The sequence below is a fragment of the Pezoporus wallicus genome, unplaced genomic scaffold (assembly GCF_028554395.1).
Source record: "Pezoporus wallicus isolate ANWC-B61680 ecotype Strahan unplaced genomic scaffold, APGP_CSIRO_Pwel_v1 scaffold_3294, whole genome shotgun sequence".
NCBI lineage: Eukaryota > Metazoa > Chordata > Aves > Psittaciformes > Psittacidae > Pezoporus > Pezoporus wallicus.
The window spans coordinates 14,284,822-14,298,078 of record NW_026635478.1 but is presented as its reverse complement, the minus strand read 5'-3'; the positions used below and the strand labels follow the sequence as shown (position 1 = coordinate 14,298,078).

Below are 13,257 nucleotides of genomic sequence, written 5' to 3'. Positions count from 1 at the left end.
CCATCTCTGTCTGCCAGTACCACAGGAAACCCTTTTTGTTGAATGCAGCCTAAGCACTTTGCAGCAGAATAATGGCTAGTGCTTAATATAGTGCACAGCTTATTTTTATTTTGCTGAGCATGTGTCCCAGAATGTTTCCAGTGCAGTTTATATATTAAAGTACTACCACATCTAGAAATACATCCATTCAGTTGTCAGATGCAACAGCTTCTTACCTATGGATAGGAACATTATGCAAGAGTTAGGGAAGGAAGTAGGAGAGTATATCCAGAAACTTCAGGGGTAATTAGTAGAGATAGAATATAAACAGTAAATTTTGAAATTGGCCAGAGTACTAGAGTTAATGCCTTTCCTCTTTCCAAATGTGCTTTGTGAAGCTTACTGACAAGTTGTTAAGACTACATTTTTCTATTTCATCTGAGATAAAGAACTTCCAGGAGTGCCATATTGGAGTAGTGTTATAATATTTGCTCTTGGAAAATAATTCAGTGTTTATTTTCTATAGTGCTTTATGTGCTCTCCATTCTACAGCCAAATTAAAGAATGGAATCTCAGAATAAAATGACACAGTTCCAAGTAAGCACCAAACAGTTATGTGTGCTTCTGTACACATAAACATTCTTTAAAATGTTTTTATCCGGAGTTATTTTAGTTATATACCTACAGTCATCTCTACATAGCTGTGACTAGGTTAGGATTAAATAAGTCCTGGAACTACTCAGACTGCACTTCTGTTTTAAAAACAAAATCATCAATAATATTCATGAGACATGGGTTATTGCTACTGATGTAAGGATAGGAGGGGCTCTTACAGAAAAATTATCCTACTCCATTTCAGTGTGTATAAGGCTAAGGGGAAATGGTCAAGAATGTAAGCTGTACAGAGTCCAGTTTACAGTGGAGGTGTCAGCATATTGATCTGGATTTCCTTTGTTTTTTAAGACATGGAGGGCTTTTTTACATGAAAATAGGCAAAATTAACTCAACGACAATGTATATTGAGCAGTATGCTACATCATTTAATATCATTTAAATAAGTATTTATAAAAGCCTGACAGCTGTTTAATCATCTGCACGATGACAGCTGCAAAATGTCACTAGGGTTTTGAATTAAAAGTCCTGGGAAGCAATATGGCACATGAGGAAAATCAGGAGTTGATTTTAATTAAATCAACTGAAATTAATGAAAAGAGTGACTAGCTGTGCAAATGTCGTGTATGAATTAGTGATGCCACAAACTCGTGACATCTCCTTTCAGAGGTTACTTGCTTTATTTTGACAGGAATTTCAGGCAGTTTGAATTTTGATGAGGAGGATGGAGAAGAGGAAGAAGCTAGTAAGAGACCAGCTTCTCATTCACCATATCCTGAAACTGAGAGGCCTAGCTCGGCAACCAGCGTGAAATCTTTCACAGTAAGTGTCTTGAAATTGCTTTCTGATAAGGGCTGGGCACATGCTTGATTTTAGTACTAACCCCTTGAGCACTGTGTTAAAATATAGTAGCTGCAACTACAGTAGCTAGCAAATTAATCCCTGAAGGCAGAGGAAGGTCATGATTGTCTGGTTATCTGACTGAAGAGCCATTGAGTTAAACACAGAGACTGAGTAATGACTAAAGGAACAGTGGTGGGCAGAGGAACCTGAGTAGCCTAATCAGTGAAGATGGGAACACAGTGAGTCAGCTACTCCTATGATTCTCAAAGGGGACAGATTAGGCCATTGTCTCTGGTGTAAAAGCCATCAAGATGACTCAGAGAAACTCTGGAATGCCGTGCAAATTAAGAGCGATTGCTGCCTGAGGGTTTATAGTATTTATTGTGGACTGTAAAAGGGAACAGAATTTTGGGATGGAACAGAAAATTTTGGGATTGGAAGAAACCTTTCATGGCTGATTAGGGCAAGGGAAGAGGAAAAAGAAAGGGGATAAGGTGGATCAGGAAGTCATAAGCATGGGAAAATAGGGACTAAAGGGAGTAAAAGGCACCAGATGCATGTAAGCAGCTGCAAGACAATATGCTTGTCTGTTGAAGCCTTGTGCCCGATTACTGCATGATACTCCTATCATGCTGTTCCCCTTATGAATGTGCTCTCCTATGTGTGTGAGAGAGATACATACGTACATACATATGCTGACAAACTATATGCTGTACTAGCCAGTGAGTTGAAGAGACCTGGGAAGAACCAGGGTTTGAGCTAGTGATGAGATGAAGGGCACAGGGTTTGGGCAGTCTTAAAAGTCCATGCTACTATTCAAAAGAGTATATTTGTGTGGTGAAGTAGGATGAAGAAATTCTGAAGATTATAATATAGATTAAATATTAATATTTAGTGTGATAGAACTTAAGGTATTATTTAATTAAGGACTAACACTTCATCTCCTTTCTGTGCAAAACATGTGTTAGCAATTTGAAAACTTGTGTGGGTAGGAGATCTTAATTGTTCAAAAGTGTTAGATGTGTGTCTCCCAAATCTTTTGGATTTCAATAACTGATGCCGCTAGGCTGCTCTCAAAATGCTAGCCAAGTGCTTTATAGCAAGTAACTTTTCTGGCTGCTGTATTTAATTCAGTAAATTATCCCTTGTGTGGCATAAACAGCTTTTTTATCTTAACAGTAAGAGAGTTTCCTACATAATGCTAATAGTGAAATGTGTGCTTGTATCCACCTCTGTTCCTGATCCACTGCAGTGGTCACGTACTTAAGATTAACTTCTAAGAATAATATAAAAATAATAATGTGCTATTCAGTTTATAAAGTTAAGCAAGATTTAATGTTGCAGCAATTGCAAAATGGCAATAAAATCTGATCAAGTGTGTTTAAGAAGTTGCTTTGGAGTACTTGAAACTTGGCCTTTTCTATTTGGCTTGGAACTATCTTCTAGGATGTTCTCAAAGTATACTTGTATTAAATACATGGAAACTCATGTTGTGTCCCTATTACTGTTACTTGTTTGTGAAGTTATTTTTTGGTAGTAAATGCATGCTAGGACTCTGATTCCTCTGGAAAAAATACTGTATGCTTGTAAAAATTACTTAGGCATTTTCAGCTAATATGCAAAAGCTTTATTTGCTGTCAGAGTTCTGTACTCTAGAAAAGAATGGGCTTTCTCATACAATCCTAGGCTAGTTAAGTTATTTCTGGCTTTCAGTAGGTGTAGGTCTATTTCATATTAAAATACAAATGTAGATGGTGCTGGGGGGTGAAAAATCTGTTTGTAATGGTTTCTCAGGGAAGTGTCAGCAGAAATTAATATTACATCAAAATTATAAATTTTATTATTAAAATATTATAAATTATAAACATGTACAAAAATATTTTTAACTGTTTCTCTGAATTGTTCAGACTTTATTTGCTTTCAAGTAAGCTTGAATAAATGGAGTATGAAGTCATAAAATACCAGTTATATCCTGAAATAGTGAGTTGAATAGTCAAGGTGGAATGGTTTTAAACTGAAAGAGGGTAGATTTAGATTAGACTTTAGGAGGAAATTCTTTACGATGAAGGTGGTTGCCCCGAGAAGCTGCGGCTGCCCTATCCCTGGCAGTGTTCAAGGCCAGGTTGGACAGGGCTTGGAGCAACCTGGTCTAGTGTGAGGTGTCCCTGCCCGTGGTGGTGGAAGGGGTTGGAACTGGATGAGCTTTAAGGTCCCTTCCAACCCAAAGCATTCTATGATTCTGTGAATGGGTGAGTAGTACAAGAGATCTGGGTGTTGACTACTTGGGAGAGACTGGGCTATGGTTGCCAGCTGCTGGAGATACCAGGTAGGGGATGCTGTAGCAGGGGAGGGTGAGATCCACTAGTGGATTTCAAGTCTGTATGTGTCACTGTGTGTCTGTAATCATTCATACTTCCTACCAGCTGTATCTAAGAATATGGATAAATCACCAACATCAACTCCAAAGCCCAGTAAGGGAGGACTCTCCTGTGTTCTGCAATACACAGGATTCAGCTACCTCTAAGAAAAAAAGTATTTTAATGACTTATACCAGATTCCCATTAGAATTCCAGTTTTATCAGTGACCATAACTTGCATCCTGAGTATATACACTGTTCTAAGGTTCTTCCAGCATTGGCTCCACCATCAGCTATTTCAGCTACTGTTTTGAACCAACATAATCTCAGTGCTCATTTCAGTCACAAAAATCCTGGCCTGTCTTTACTGCAGCATCTGTGAGTCCAGCTTATCATGCTGCCTGATTTCCCACAGAGTGAGGTTCTAAGAGCAGAGAGGCTCTTTGCTAAGAATATTTGCAGTGACTCATCCCATTTTTTCCCCTTCTTCACAATTCACTCATCTCTGGTTAATGGGTACTTTTTCTCCCCTCTCATTGGAGGGCTGATTTTTCCTCAAAGTCTGCAGCCACTTTCTTCACAGAAATATGGGTGGTATCTCATTTAACTTCCTTTTCCCAAAATATCTTCTTGAGACATGAGATCTTTCTGTTTTAAAAGACCTTTCTTTTCTTGGGGAATACCAGAGCCTCTGATCTATATTAATTTGCTAATATGATGGTTCTTCCCACAGGAAACAGGTGCTTCCTGTAGTCCATCCCTTTCAGCAGATGCCCAGCTGGGAGAAATAGAGAACTTGGAGGAATTTGCATTACACCCTGCACCCCGTGGTATTACAGTCAAGTGTCGAATCACTAGAGATAAGAAGGGAATGGACCGGGGCCTCTTTCCTACTTACTACATGCATCTGGAAAGGGATGACAACAGAAAGGTATTGGAAGCAGCAGAATATCTTGGCTATCAGACTTGTACCACAGAATATTTTTTGTGTAAGGAAGAGCTTCTGGTAAGAGACCAGAAGCTGAGGAGAGCCTGCATGCAGATGAGGACAGCTCATATTAAGCCAAGGCACTAAGGAGGGAATTGGGAGGTTTGAAAGCCATAATACAATGAAAGATGAAATTTAAAAAAATATAAAAATGTCAAGGATAAAGAAGAGCAGGGAGACGGAACTGCTCTGCAGAAAAGGAGGGAAGACTAGAAAGGACAGTTGCATTAAATCTACACTGTTGAGTGAGCTTTTCGAAGGAATAGGATTTCTGGGTGTGCACTTGTGGAGGATACCAGAATTGTGGAGACAGTAATATCAGTACAGAACAAAAAGGGGAATTGATGTGAAAAATGGAGAGATAACAGTTTGGATAGCAATGTGTAGCAATGCTTCTGCATTCTTACAAAGCTCCAGTCTTGATTGAAGTTTTGTATTTGCAGACATTCCTTCTTGCAGGGCGAAAACGAAAAAAGAGCAAAACATCCAATTACCTCATATCAGTTGACCCAACTGATTTATCCCGAGAAGGGGAAAGCTTCATTGGAAAACTCCGGTAAGAACCACAGGTGAAAATTACAGACAAGAGAGATCGGATTTTCATTTTAGTTGAGTTGGGGATATGAATAACAATCTGGTGTCAATTCAGAGAGAATGGACTTGCATCATCCTGCTTAATGTAATCTGTATTCACCTGAGTTGGCAACCTTTCTTCAGTGTTAACCACTCACCATGGCAATTCACATAAGGAATTCTGGCTTGATGTTTTTCCAGGATAAGTTCAGGCTCAGTTTACTGTGGGCACTCCTTACTGACCTGGCAATATGAAGATTCAGATGGCAGGAGATGAGTATTTTCACTGTGCTGTACAAATACCTTCAGAAGATAACAAAACTTTCCACTGACACCTCTCTCTTTTTCTGTCTTTCCATAACCTGACATTAGATCAAACCTCATGGGAACAAAATTTACAGTCTATGACCATGGAGTTAGCCCCCTCAAGGCACAAGGTCTAGTGGAAAAGGCTCATACAAGACAGGAGCTTGCAGCTATTTGTTATGTAAGTAGTGCCTCTCCCCTTTTGCCCCTTTTCTTCTTTGTTGCCTGGTTACAGAGGAAACAGGGATTACAAAATCGTGCTGCCTGGCAGCCTTCCCCACTTAACTTTGGAACCAACTGACCAATTTCAACCAGATACAACAAAGGACAGAGGCTTCAAAGATAAGTTCTTATAAGCTTGATGGAAAAAAAAAAAAAAGAAAAGAAAAAACCCCAAACAAATCAGTGATGAGGGAAGGAGGGAGCGAGAGAGATGCAGACTAACACCCTGATAACCTTCTTGTCTGACCTGTGGCATGCGGCCAGTCAGCACATCCTTTACATGGAGGCAGCCATAGCATGAACTGCCTCTTGCCCAGCTGGTATTTGGTGGACACTAAGAATTAACTGGGAGTACCCTGTGAAGTAGAGTTATTTTTTTGTTTTGCAGAACCAAAGGCATTTTGTTGGATAGGAAGGAGCTGGTATTATTTCAGTAGCAGCTTGTGGTTAGTGAGGATATGGTTCTGTGGGAAATCATGATTTAATAGCTGTCTGTTCTAGAGATGCTTTCTTCTGGTTTTGAGGATCACCTTGGTCTAGGCCTCAGGGTGCCACTTGCGGATACTCTAGAATTATGTGAGGGTTCTCATCATAAAGTCATAGAATGGTTTGGGTTGGAAGGGACCTTAAAGCTCATCCAGTTCCAACCACCTGCCATGGGCAAGGACACCTTCCACTAGACCAGGTTGCTCAAAGTCCTGTCCAGCTTGGCCTTGAACGTTGTTTGTTTCATGTTCCAATCCTGAAGTTTGAATAAAATTTGAGGTTCTTTACAAAATGATGGATAGTTAAGTGGAAGGTTTTTGCTTTTATCACAGGTATGACGCAGAAATGTGAAGGTGCATTAACCTATTGGAACATGATCTTGATCCCCCCCCCCCCCCCCATTGATCATAATGTCACCTGGGGAAAAAAACGTGAGCGTATCATTTATCATAACAGTATCATGTCAGGTTATTTTCTTTGTATACAGTATTCTTCAGTTCCTTACATACTCGTACACAGCAAGCTGTTGAAATGAGTACAGCAGATAATATAAAGTTGTTTTTTCAGATCTCTGAACTTTTATATACAAGAAGTTCATAAAGTTTAGATATCAATAAAATCAGTATTCTCATTCCTGTATGTGCCCCTAGATTTTCTGAAGCAAAATAGTAGAGGCTGCAACCCAAAGACCTCTGTTCTGTGCCTGCAAAATGCACTAGCGTGTTAGGAGAAGCAGTGTCACTTCTATCAATCAGTTCAGTACTTCCAAAAGTTTTTGACTTTTTAGTTGGCCTTTGGGGATCTTAAAGGTTATCACTGACATTGTTACAGAACACTTTAAATGGACCCTTGAATTTTGGTTGACATTATTGAATGGATGGCTTGGGAACGCCGAGACTTTTTTTTCCCTTTGCTTTTTATATTCAGTCTACTTGGATCTGTCTCCTGCAGTACTCTGGAAAAATCTACTCAAGATTGAAGCTTGCACAGGTGCTGAACTCTGTGCCTTTTGGATCTGTTCTTAATCATTTATAAAAAAGCATGATTTGAGAGAAAATTGTAGGTATGCTTGTAAACACAAATAAAAACACCTAAAGAAGAATGTAATTCACTTTTTCAGGAACATTTTAGCCTAAATGGTGATGTATGGGTAACATAGTCTCAGGCCAAAAATACTTGTCTTTTACCATATTTGAGGCTTCTTCACAAGCAAGATTTTAGCCTGGTTTTGCCTCAGATGGACAAAATTATGCTTGGAAATTGCACTTCTGTGATTTTGTTATAAATGCTTCATTAGGATAACTGATGAATTCTAAATTAGGTAGTATGTGTCTTAACACTGTTCTCAAAATAGAACAGAAAGCTGTTCTCAATGATTAAAACACAGTTGCATTTAGATAACTGCTACTACAGTTGTAGCTAGCAGATCTCTAAAAAAACAATATAAATGTGATCTCAAGTTCAGTTTTGTTGTCTTTCCTTCCTTGAGATGAAGTATCTCATTTACTGAAAATGTCTTTCCTTATCCTTCAGGAAACCAATGTGTTAGGATTTAAGGGTCCCAGAAAAATGTCTGTGATCATTCCAGGAATGAATATGAATCATAAGCGAATTCCAATACATCCACGAAATGTGAGTTACAGAGTTCAGTCATGGTTCAGATTGGAGGTTATTTAGGTTTTATTTATGTTATCCTCAAAAATCTAGTATTGTATCTGTATGCTAAAAACACTTGCTATAGCCATATCAGTCAGATCTCCACAGGGGGATGTTTTCTGATAATTTTTTCCCATTAAATAACTTCAGTTTGGATTATTTTTCTTGGGAGTTCTAGCATATATTATTGGAATTTGTTGCAGAACTTCTAAAATTAAATAATATATATTTCACTCACTACAGCTCCCTGTAATTCACTGTTTGTTGAATTTATTGTGCTGTTTTACCTTCTTTTGTATCTTTCTGTTTGTATTTTTCTGCATTTTACATTGTACATCGCTTACTAGACCCATTTAACCTACTTAAGGCATACATGCAGCCTGCTGGACTTTCTACTGAAGCACCCCAGGGCCTGGCACTGTGCAGTTAATTAGAATCATAGAATAGTTAGGGTTGGAAAGGACCTTAAGATCATCAAGTTCCAACCCCCCTGCCATGGGCAGGGACACCTCACACTAAACCATAGCACCCAAAGCCTCGTCCAACCTGGTCTTGAACACTGCCAGGGATGGAGCATTCACAACCTTCCTTGGCAACCCATTCCAGTGCCTCACCACACTAACAGGAAAGAATTTCCTCCTTATATCCAATCTAAACTTCCCCTGTTTAAGGTTTAACCCACTACCCCTTGTCCTGTTACTACAGTCCTTAATGAAGAGTCCCTCCCCAGCATCCCTATAGGCCCCCTTCAGATACTGAAAGGCTGCTATAAGGTCTCCACGCAGCCTTCTCTTCTCCAGGCTGAACAGCCCCAACTTTCTCAGCCTGTCTTCATATGGGAGGTGCTTCAGTCCCCTGATCTTCCTTGTGGCCCTCCTCTGGACTTGTTCCAACAGTTCCATGTCCTTCTTATGCTGAGGACATCAGAACTGCACACAATACTCCAGGTGAGGTCTCAGAAGAGCAGAGTAGAGGGGCAGGATCACCTCCTTCGACCTGCTGGTCACGCTCCTTTTGATGCAGCACAGGATACGGTTGGATTTCTGGGCTGCAAGCACACACTGCCGGCCCATGTTCATTTTCTCATCAACCAACACCCCCAAGTCCTTCTCTGCAGGGCTACTCTGAATCCCCAACCTGTAGCTGTGCCTGGGGTTGCTCCCACCCAGGTGTAGGACCTTGCACTTGGCATGGTTAAACTTCATGAGGTTGGCATCAGCCCACCTCACAAGGGTGTCAAGGTCCCTCTGGATGGCATTCCCTCCCTCCAGGGTATCAACCGAACCACACAGCTTGGTGTCATTGGCAAACTTGCTGGGGGCGCACTCAATCCCACTGTCCATGTCACTGACAAAGATGTTAAACAAGACCGGTCCCAACACTGATCCCTGTCGGACACCACTCATTACTGGTCTCCAGCTGGACATTGAGCCATTGACCACAACTGTTTGTGTGCAGCCATCCAGCCAGTTCTTTATCCACCGAGGGGTCCATCCATCAAACTGATGTCGCTCCAATTTAGAGACAAGGATGTCGTGTGGGACAGTGTCGAACGCTTTGCACAAGTCCAGGTAGATGACATCAACTGCTCTACCCTTGTCCATCAGTTCTGTAGCCCCATCATAGAAGGCCACCAAATTGGTCAGGCAGGATTTCCCCTTAGTGAAGTGTCCTGGGTTCAGCAGTAGCAGTCATTTTTCTCCTTCTTGGTAGCTGGTGCAGTGCTGTGTTTTGACTTTCAGCTCGGGAACAGAGCTGATAACAAGGATGTTTTGGTTTGGCCAAGGACTTTGTGAGCCTCATGCTCTGCCAGGGAGGAGGGGAAGCCAGGAGGAAGCAGAGACAGGACACCTGACCCAAACTGACCAAAGAGCTATTCCATACCACAGCACGTCATGCCCTGGATGTAACTGGGAGTTAGCCGGAAGGGCTGGGAGACTGCAGGGTTGGAGGAGGTATCGGTCGGAGCTTGGTCGGGCTTGGGGGGTGAGTTATCGGTCAGCGGGTGGTGAGGTGTTGTATTCTGTTCCCTTGTAATTTCCTTTATCATTATTATCATTGGTGGTAGCAGTAGTGATTTGTGTTATACCTTAGTTACTAAACTGTTCTTATCTCAACCCGTGGGAGTTGCATTCTTTTGATTCTCCTCTCCGTCCCTCCGAGAGCAGGGGGAGGGCAAGAAAGGGGGGGAAGTGAGCGAACGAATTACCTGACTTGGTTTAAACCACGACATGAAGCCATGCTGGCTGTCACTAAGCACCTTGTTGTTTTCCATGTGCCTTAGCATGCTTTCCAGGAGAACCTGCTCCAAGATTTTGCCAGGCCCAGAGGTGAGACTGACTGGTCTGTAATTCCCTGGGTCATCCATTTTCCCCTTCTTGAAAATGGGGGTTATATTGCCCTTTTTCCAGTCATCGGGAACTTCATCTCACTGCCATGATTTTTCAAATATGATGGCCAGCGGCTTCGCAACTTCATTTGCCAGCTCCTTCAGGACCCGCGGATGGATTTCATCAGGACCCATGGACTTGTGCACTTTCAGATTTTTAAGATGGCCTTCCAAGGCTTGGGTGGTGTGGTCAGAGCCTTTGCCAGTGAAGACCGAAGCAAAGAAGTCATTCAGAACCTCAGCCATCTCCAAACCCTGTGTAGCCAGTTCTCCCAAGAGCTTCCTGAGGCGGCCTACATTCTCCCTAGTCTGTTTTTTATTTCCTATGTACCTGTAGAATCCCTTCCTGTTATCCTTAATATCCCCAGCGAAGTTTTATTCTAACTGGGCCTTTGCTTTCCTAACCTGGTCCCTAGCTTCCCAGCCAACATCCCTGTATTCTTCCCAGGCCACCTGTCCTTGCTTCCACTTTTTATAAGCCTCTTTTTTCATTTGAATTTTCCTCAGGAGCCCCTTATCCATCCAGGGTGGTCTCCTGGGCCCTCCTGCTGCACTTCTTTCTAGTTGGGATGCAACACTCCTGAGCTTGTAGCAGGTGATCCTTTAATACCAACCAAGAGTCTTGGATCCCCCTGCCCTCTAGGGCTATATCCCATGGAACCTTATGAAGCAGGTTCCTGAAGAGGCCAAAGTCTGCTCTCTTGATGTCCCAGGCAGTGAGCTTGCTGCACACTATTCTCACTGTCCTGAGGATCTCAAATTTGAGCATCTCGTGATCGCTGCATCCAGGGCTGCCCTGGAGAGTCACATTTCCAACGAGCCCTTCCCTGTTGGTGAGCACGAGGTCAAGCATGGCACCTCTCCTTGTCAGCTCCTCTATTACTTGCAGAAGGAAGTTGTCTTCCACACAATCGAGGAACCTCCTGGATTGCTTGCGCCGGTCTGTACTGTCCTTCCAACAGATGTCAGGGTGGTTGAAGTCCCCCATGAGAACAAGGGCCTGTGAGTGTGAGGCTTTTCCTATCTGTCTATAGAATGCTTCGTCCGCAGGTTCCTCTTGATCAGGTCGGCTGTAACAGATCCCCACAGTAATGTCTCCCATAGCTGTTCTCCCTTTAACCCTGACCCACAAACTCTCTGTTGACTGCTCACTTGTCCCCAGACAGAGTTCCATACTCTCCAGCCTATCCTTAACATAAAGGGCAACTCTTCCTCCTCGCCTGCAGGGCCTGTCTTTCCTAAAGAGCCTGTAACCTTCCATTCCAACACTCCAGTCATAGGAGCCACCCCACCATGTTTCTGTGATGCCTATTATATCATACCCCTGTAGAGGTGCACACATCTCTAATTCCTCTTGTTTGTTCCCCATGCTACAAGCATTTGTATATAGGCATCTGAGCCAAGCTCCAGCTGAAGCCGGCTCATTGGCTGGAGAGGCTGGAATATATGTACATTGCTCTGAGGATTTATTATAGGTGCTGGCAACTGACTGGGTGTGTTGGAATGGAATGATGCCCCTTCCCCTAACACGTCTAGTTTAAAGCCTCCTTGATCAGTATGGCAAGCCTCCTTGTAGATAATTGTAGATTATTTTCTTTTTTTTCAATGTTCAGATTGTTAGAAATGAAAGTTGGGTCCAACAGGATCGGAGAAAGCTTGTGAGACTCAGAAAGGATTCCTGCAAGTAGGATGGCAGTCATCCTTTGGCCTGTTGAGTTGCTCCCTTTCCTGTACACACACATCCTTCTCTCTCACTCTTTTTTTTCTTGTTTGGGTGAAATATGGTGATAGCTTATCGAGTGCAAAGAAATACTTGGATGGTGAATCCATTAAAGTATCTTCCTGGTAATTCCAAGAAGTTTCAGTAGGACTGAGTTTAAGTGTTACTGTGTTTCATTAAACAGGGAATGACCTTCAAGTGACAGAATACACACACATGACAGAGGTAGTAATCAAAAGCAGAGCCATTCCAAATCTGATAAATGTATTTGTTCTGAACAGGAAAATGAGAGTCTGCTGTCAAAATGGCAAAACAAAAACTTAGAGAACCTCATTGAGTTGCACAACAAGGCTCCAGTCTGGAATGATGATACTCAATCCTATGTTTTGAACTTCCATGGGAGAGTCACTCAGGCCTCGGTGAAGAACTTCCAGATTGTGCATGACAATGACCGTAAGAGTCTGGTGGAGAGTGTGTGTGGCTTATTCAAACAGGGATAACCCTATTTATTTCATGAGGTTTGGAAGGAATAGGACACTATTCCTGGAAAAGGGAGATTGGGTGGAGAAAATCAGCTCAGGATTACTGGAGACTTCTCAGCTGTGAAGAAAAGTATATAAGGCCTCCCTTTTTCTGGGGTGGGTGCAGACACTACCATCCATAGCTGCAGCAAAAGAGAAGGTAAATGCAAGCTTCTTGGAAGGAAAGAAAAGGACTTCAGGCTAGCAAGAGAAAGTGGTTCAAGCTTTGGTTCTGAGAAGAAAGATAATCTCTAGAATAATAGTCACTGTAGATTGCAGATTACAAGGGCACTCTGGTGAGAAGGGATGGAAACACCAACCACATATATTTGGAACTGCCAGACATTTGTGGTTTTTTGGTTGTGCTTTGTTTTTTCTTTGCTATGCTACGCAATTGTTCATTTCTGATTTTGTTGTTTTTTGTTTTTTTTTTCTCCCCAGCTGACTACATTGTGATGCAGTTTGGTCGTGTAGCAGAAGATGTGTTCACTCTAGACTATAATTATCCTCTCTGTGCTCTTCAGGCCTTTGCTATTGGACTCTCCAGTTTTGATAGTAAATTGGCCTGTGAATGAGGGCAACAGACTTGAAACTCATTCCCATCC

The 13,257-nt window shown here is 42.0% G+C and overlaps 1 protein-coding gene across 3 annotated transcripts in view; it reads left to right on the top strand.

Annotated features, from left to right (window-relative positions):
• The window catches only part of TULP3 (TUB like protein 3), a 30,353-nt gene extending 17,096 nt beyond the window's left edge, over window positions 1-13,257 (top strand). For 2 of the 3 annotated variants that reach the window (XM_057428899.1, XM_057428914.1), the window contains exons 5-11: window positions 1,283-1,413; window positions 4,525-4,722; window positions 5,223-5,335; window positions 5,725-5,839; window positions 7,900-7,998; window positions 12,413-12,602; window positions 13,094-13,257. In XM_057428899.1, coding sequence (XP_057284882.1) covers window positions 1,283-1,413; window positions 4,525-4,722; window positions 5,223-5,335; window positions 5,725-5,839; window positions 7,900-7,998; window positions 12,413-12,602; window positions 13,094-13,227 — 980 coding nt within the window. In that variant the 3' untranslated portion in view covers window positions 13,228-13,257. The remainder of the gene's footprint in view (window positions 1-1,282; window positions 1,414-4,524; window positions 4,723-5,222; window positions 5,336-5,724; window positions 5,840-7,899; window positions 7,999-12,412; window positions 12,603-13,093) is intronic. The other variant, XM_057428906.1, reaches the window with a different exon arrangement.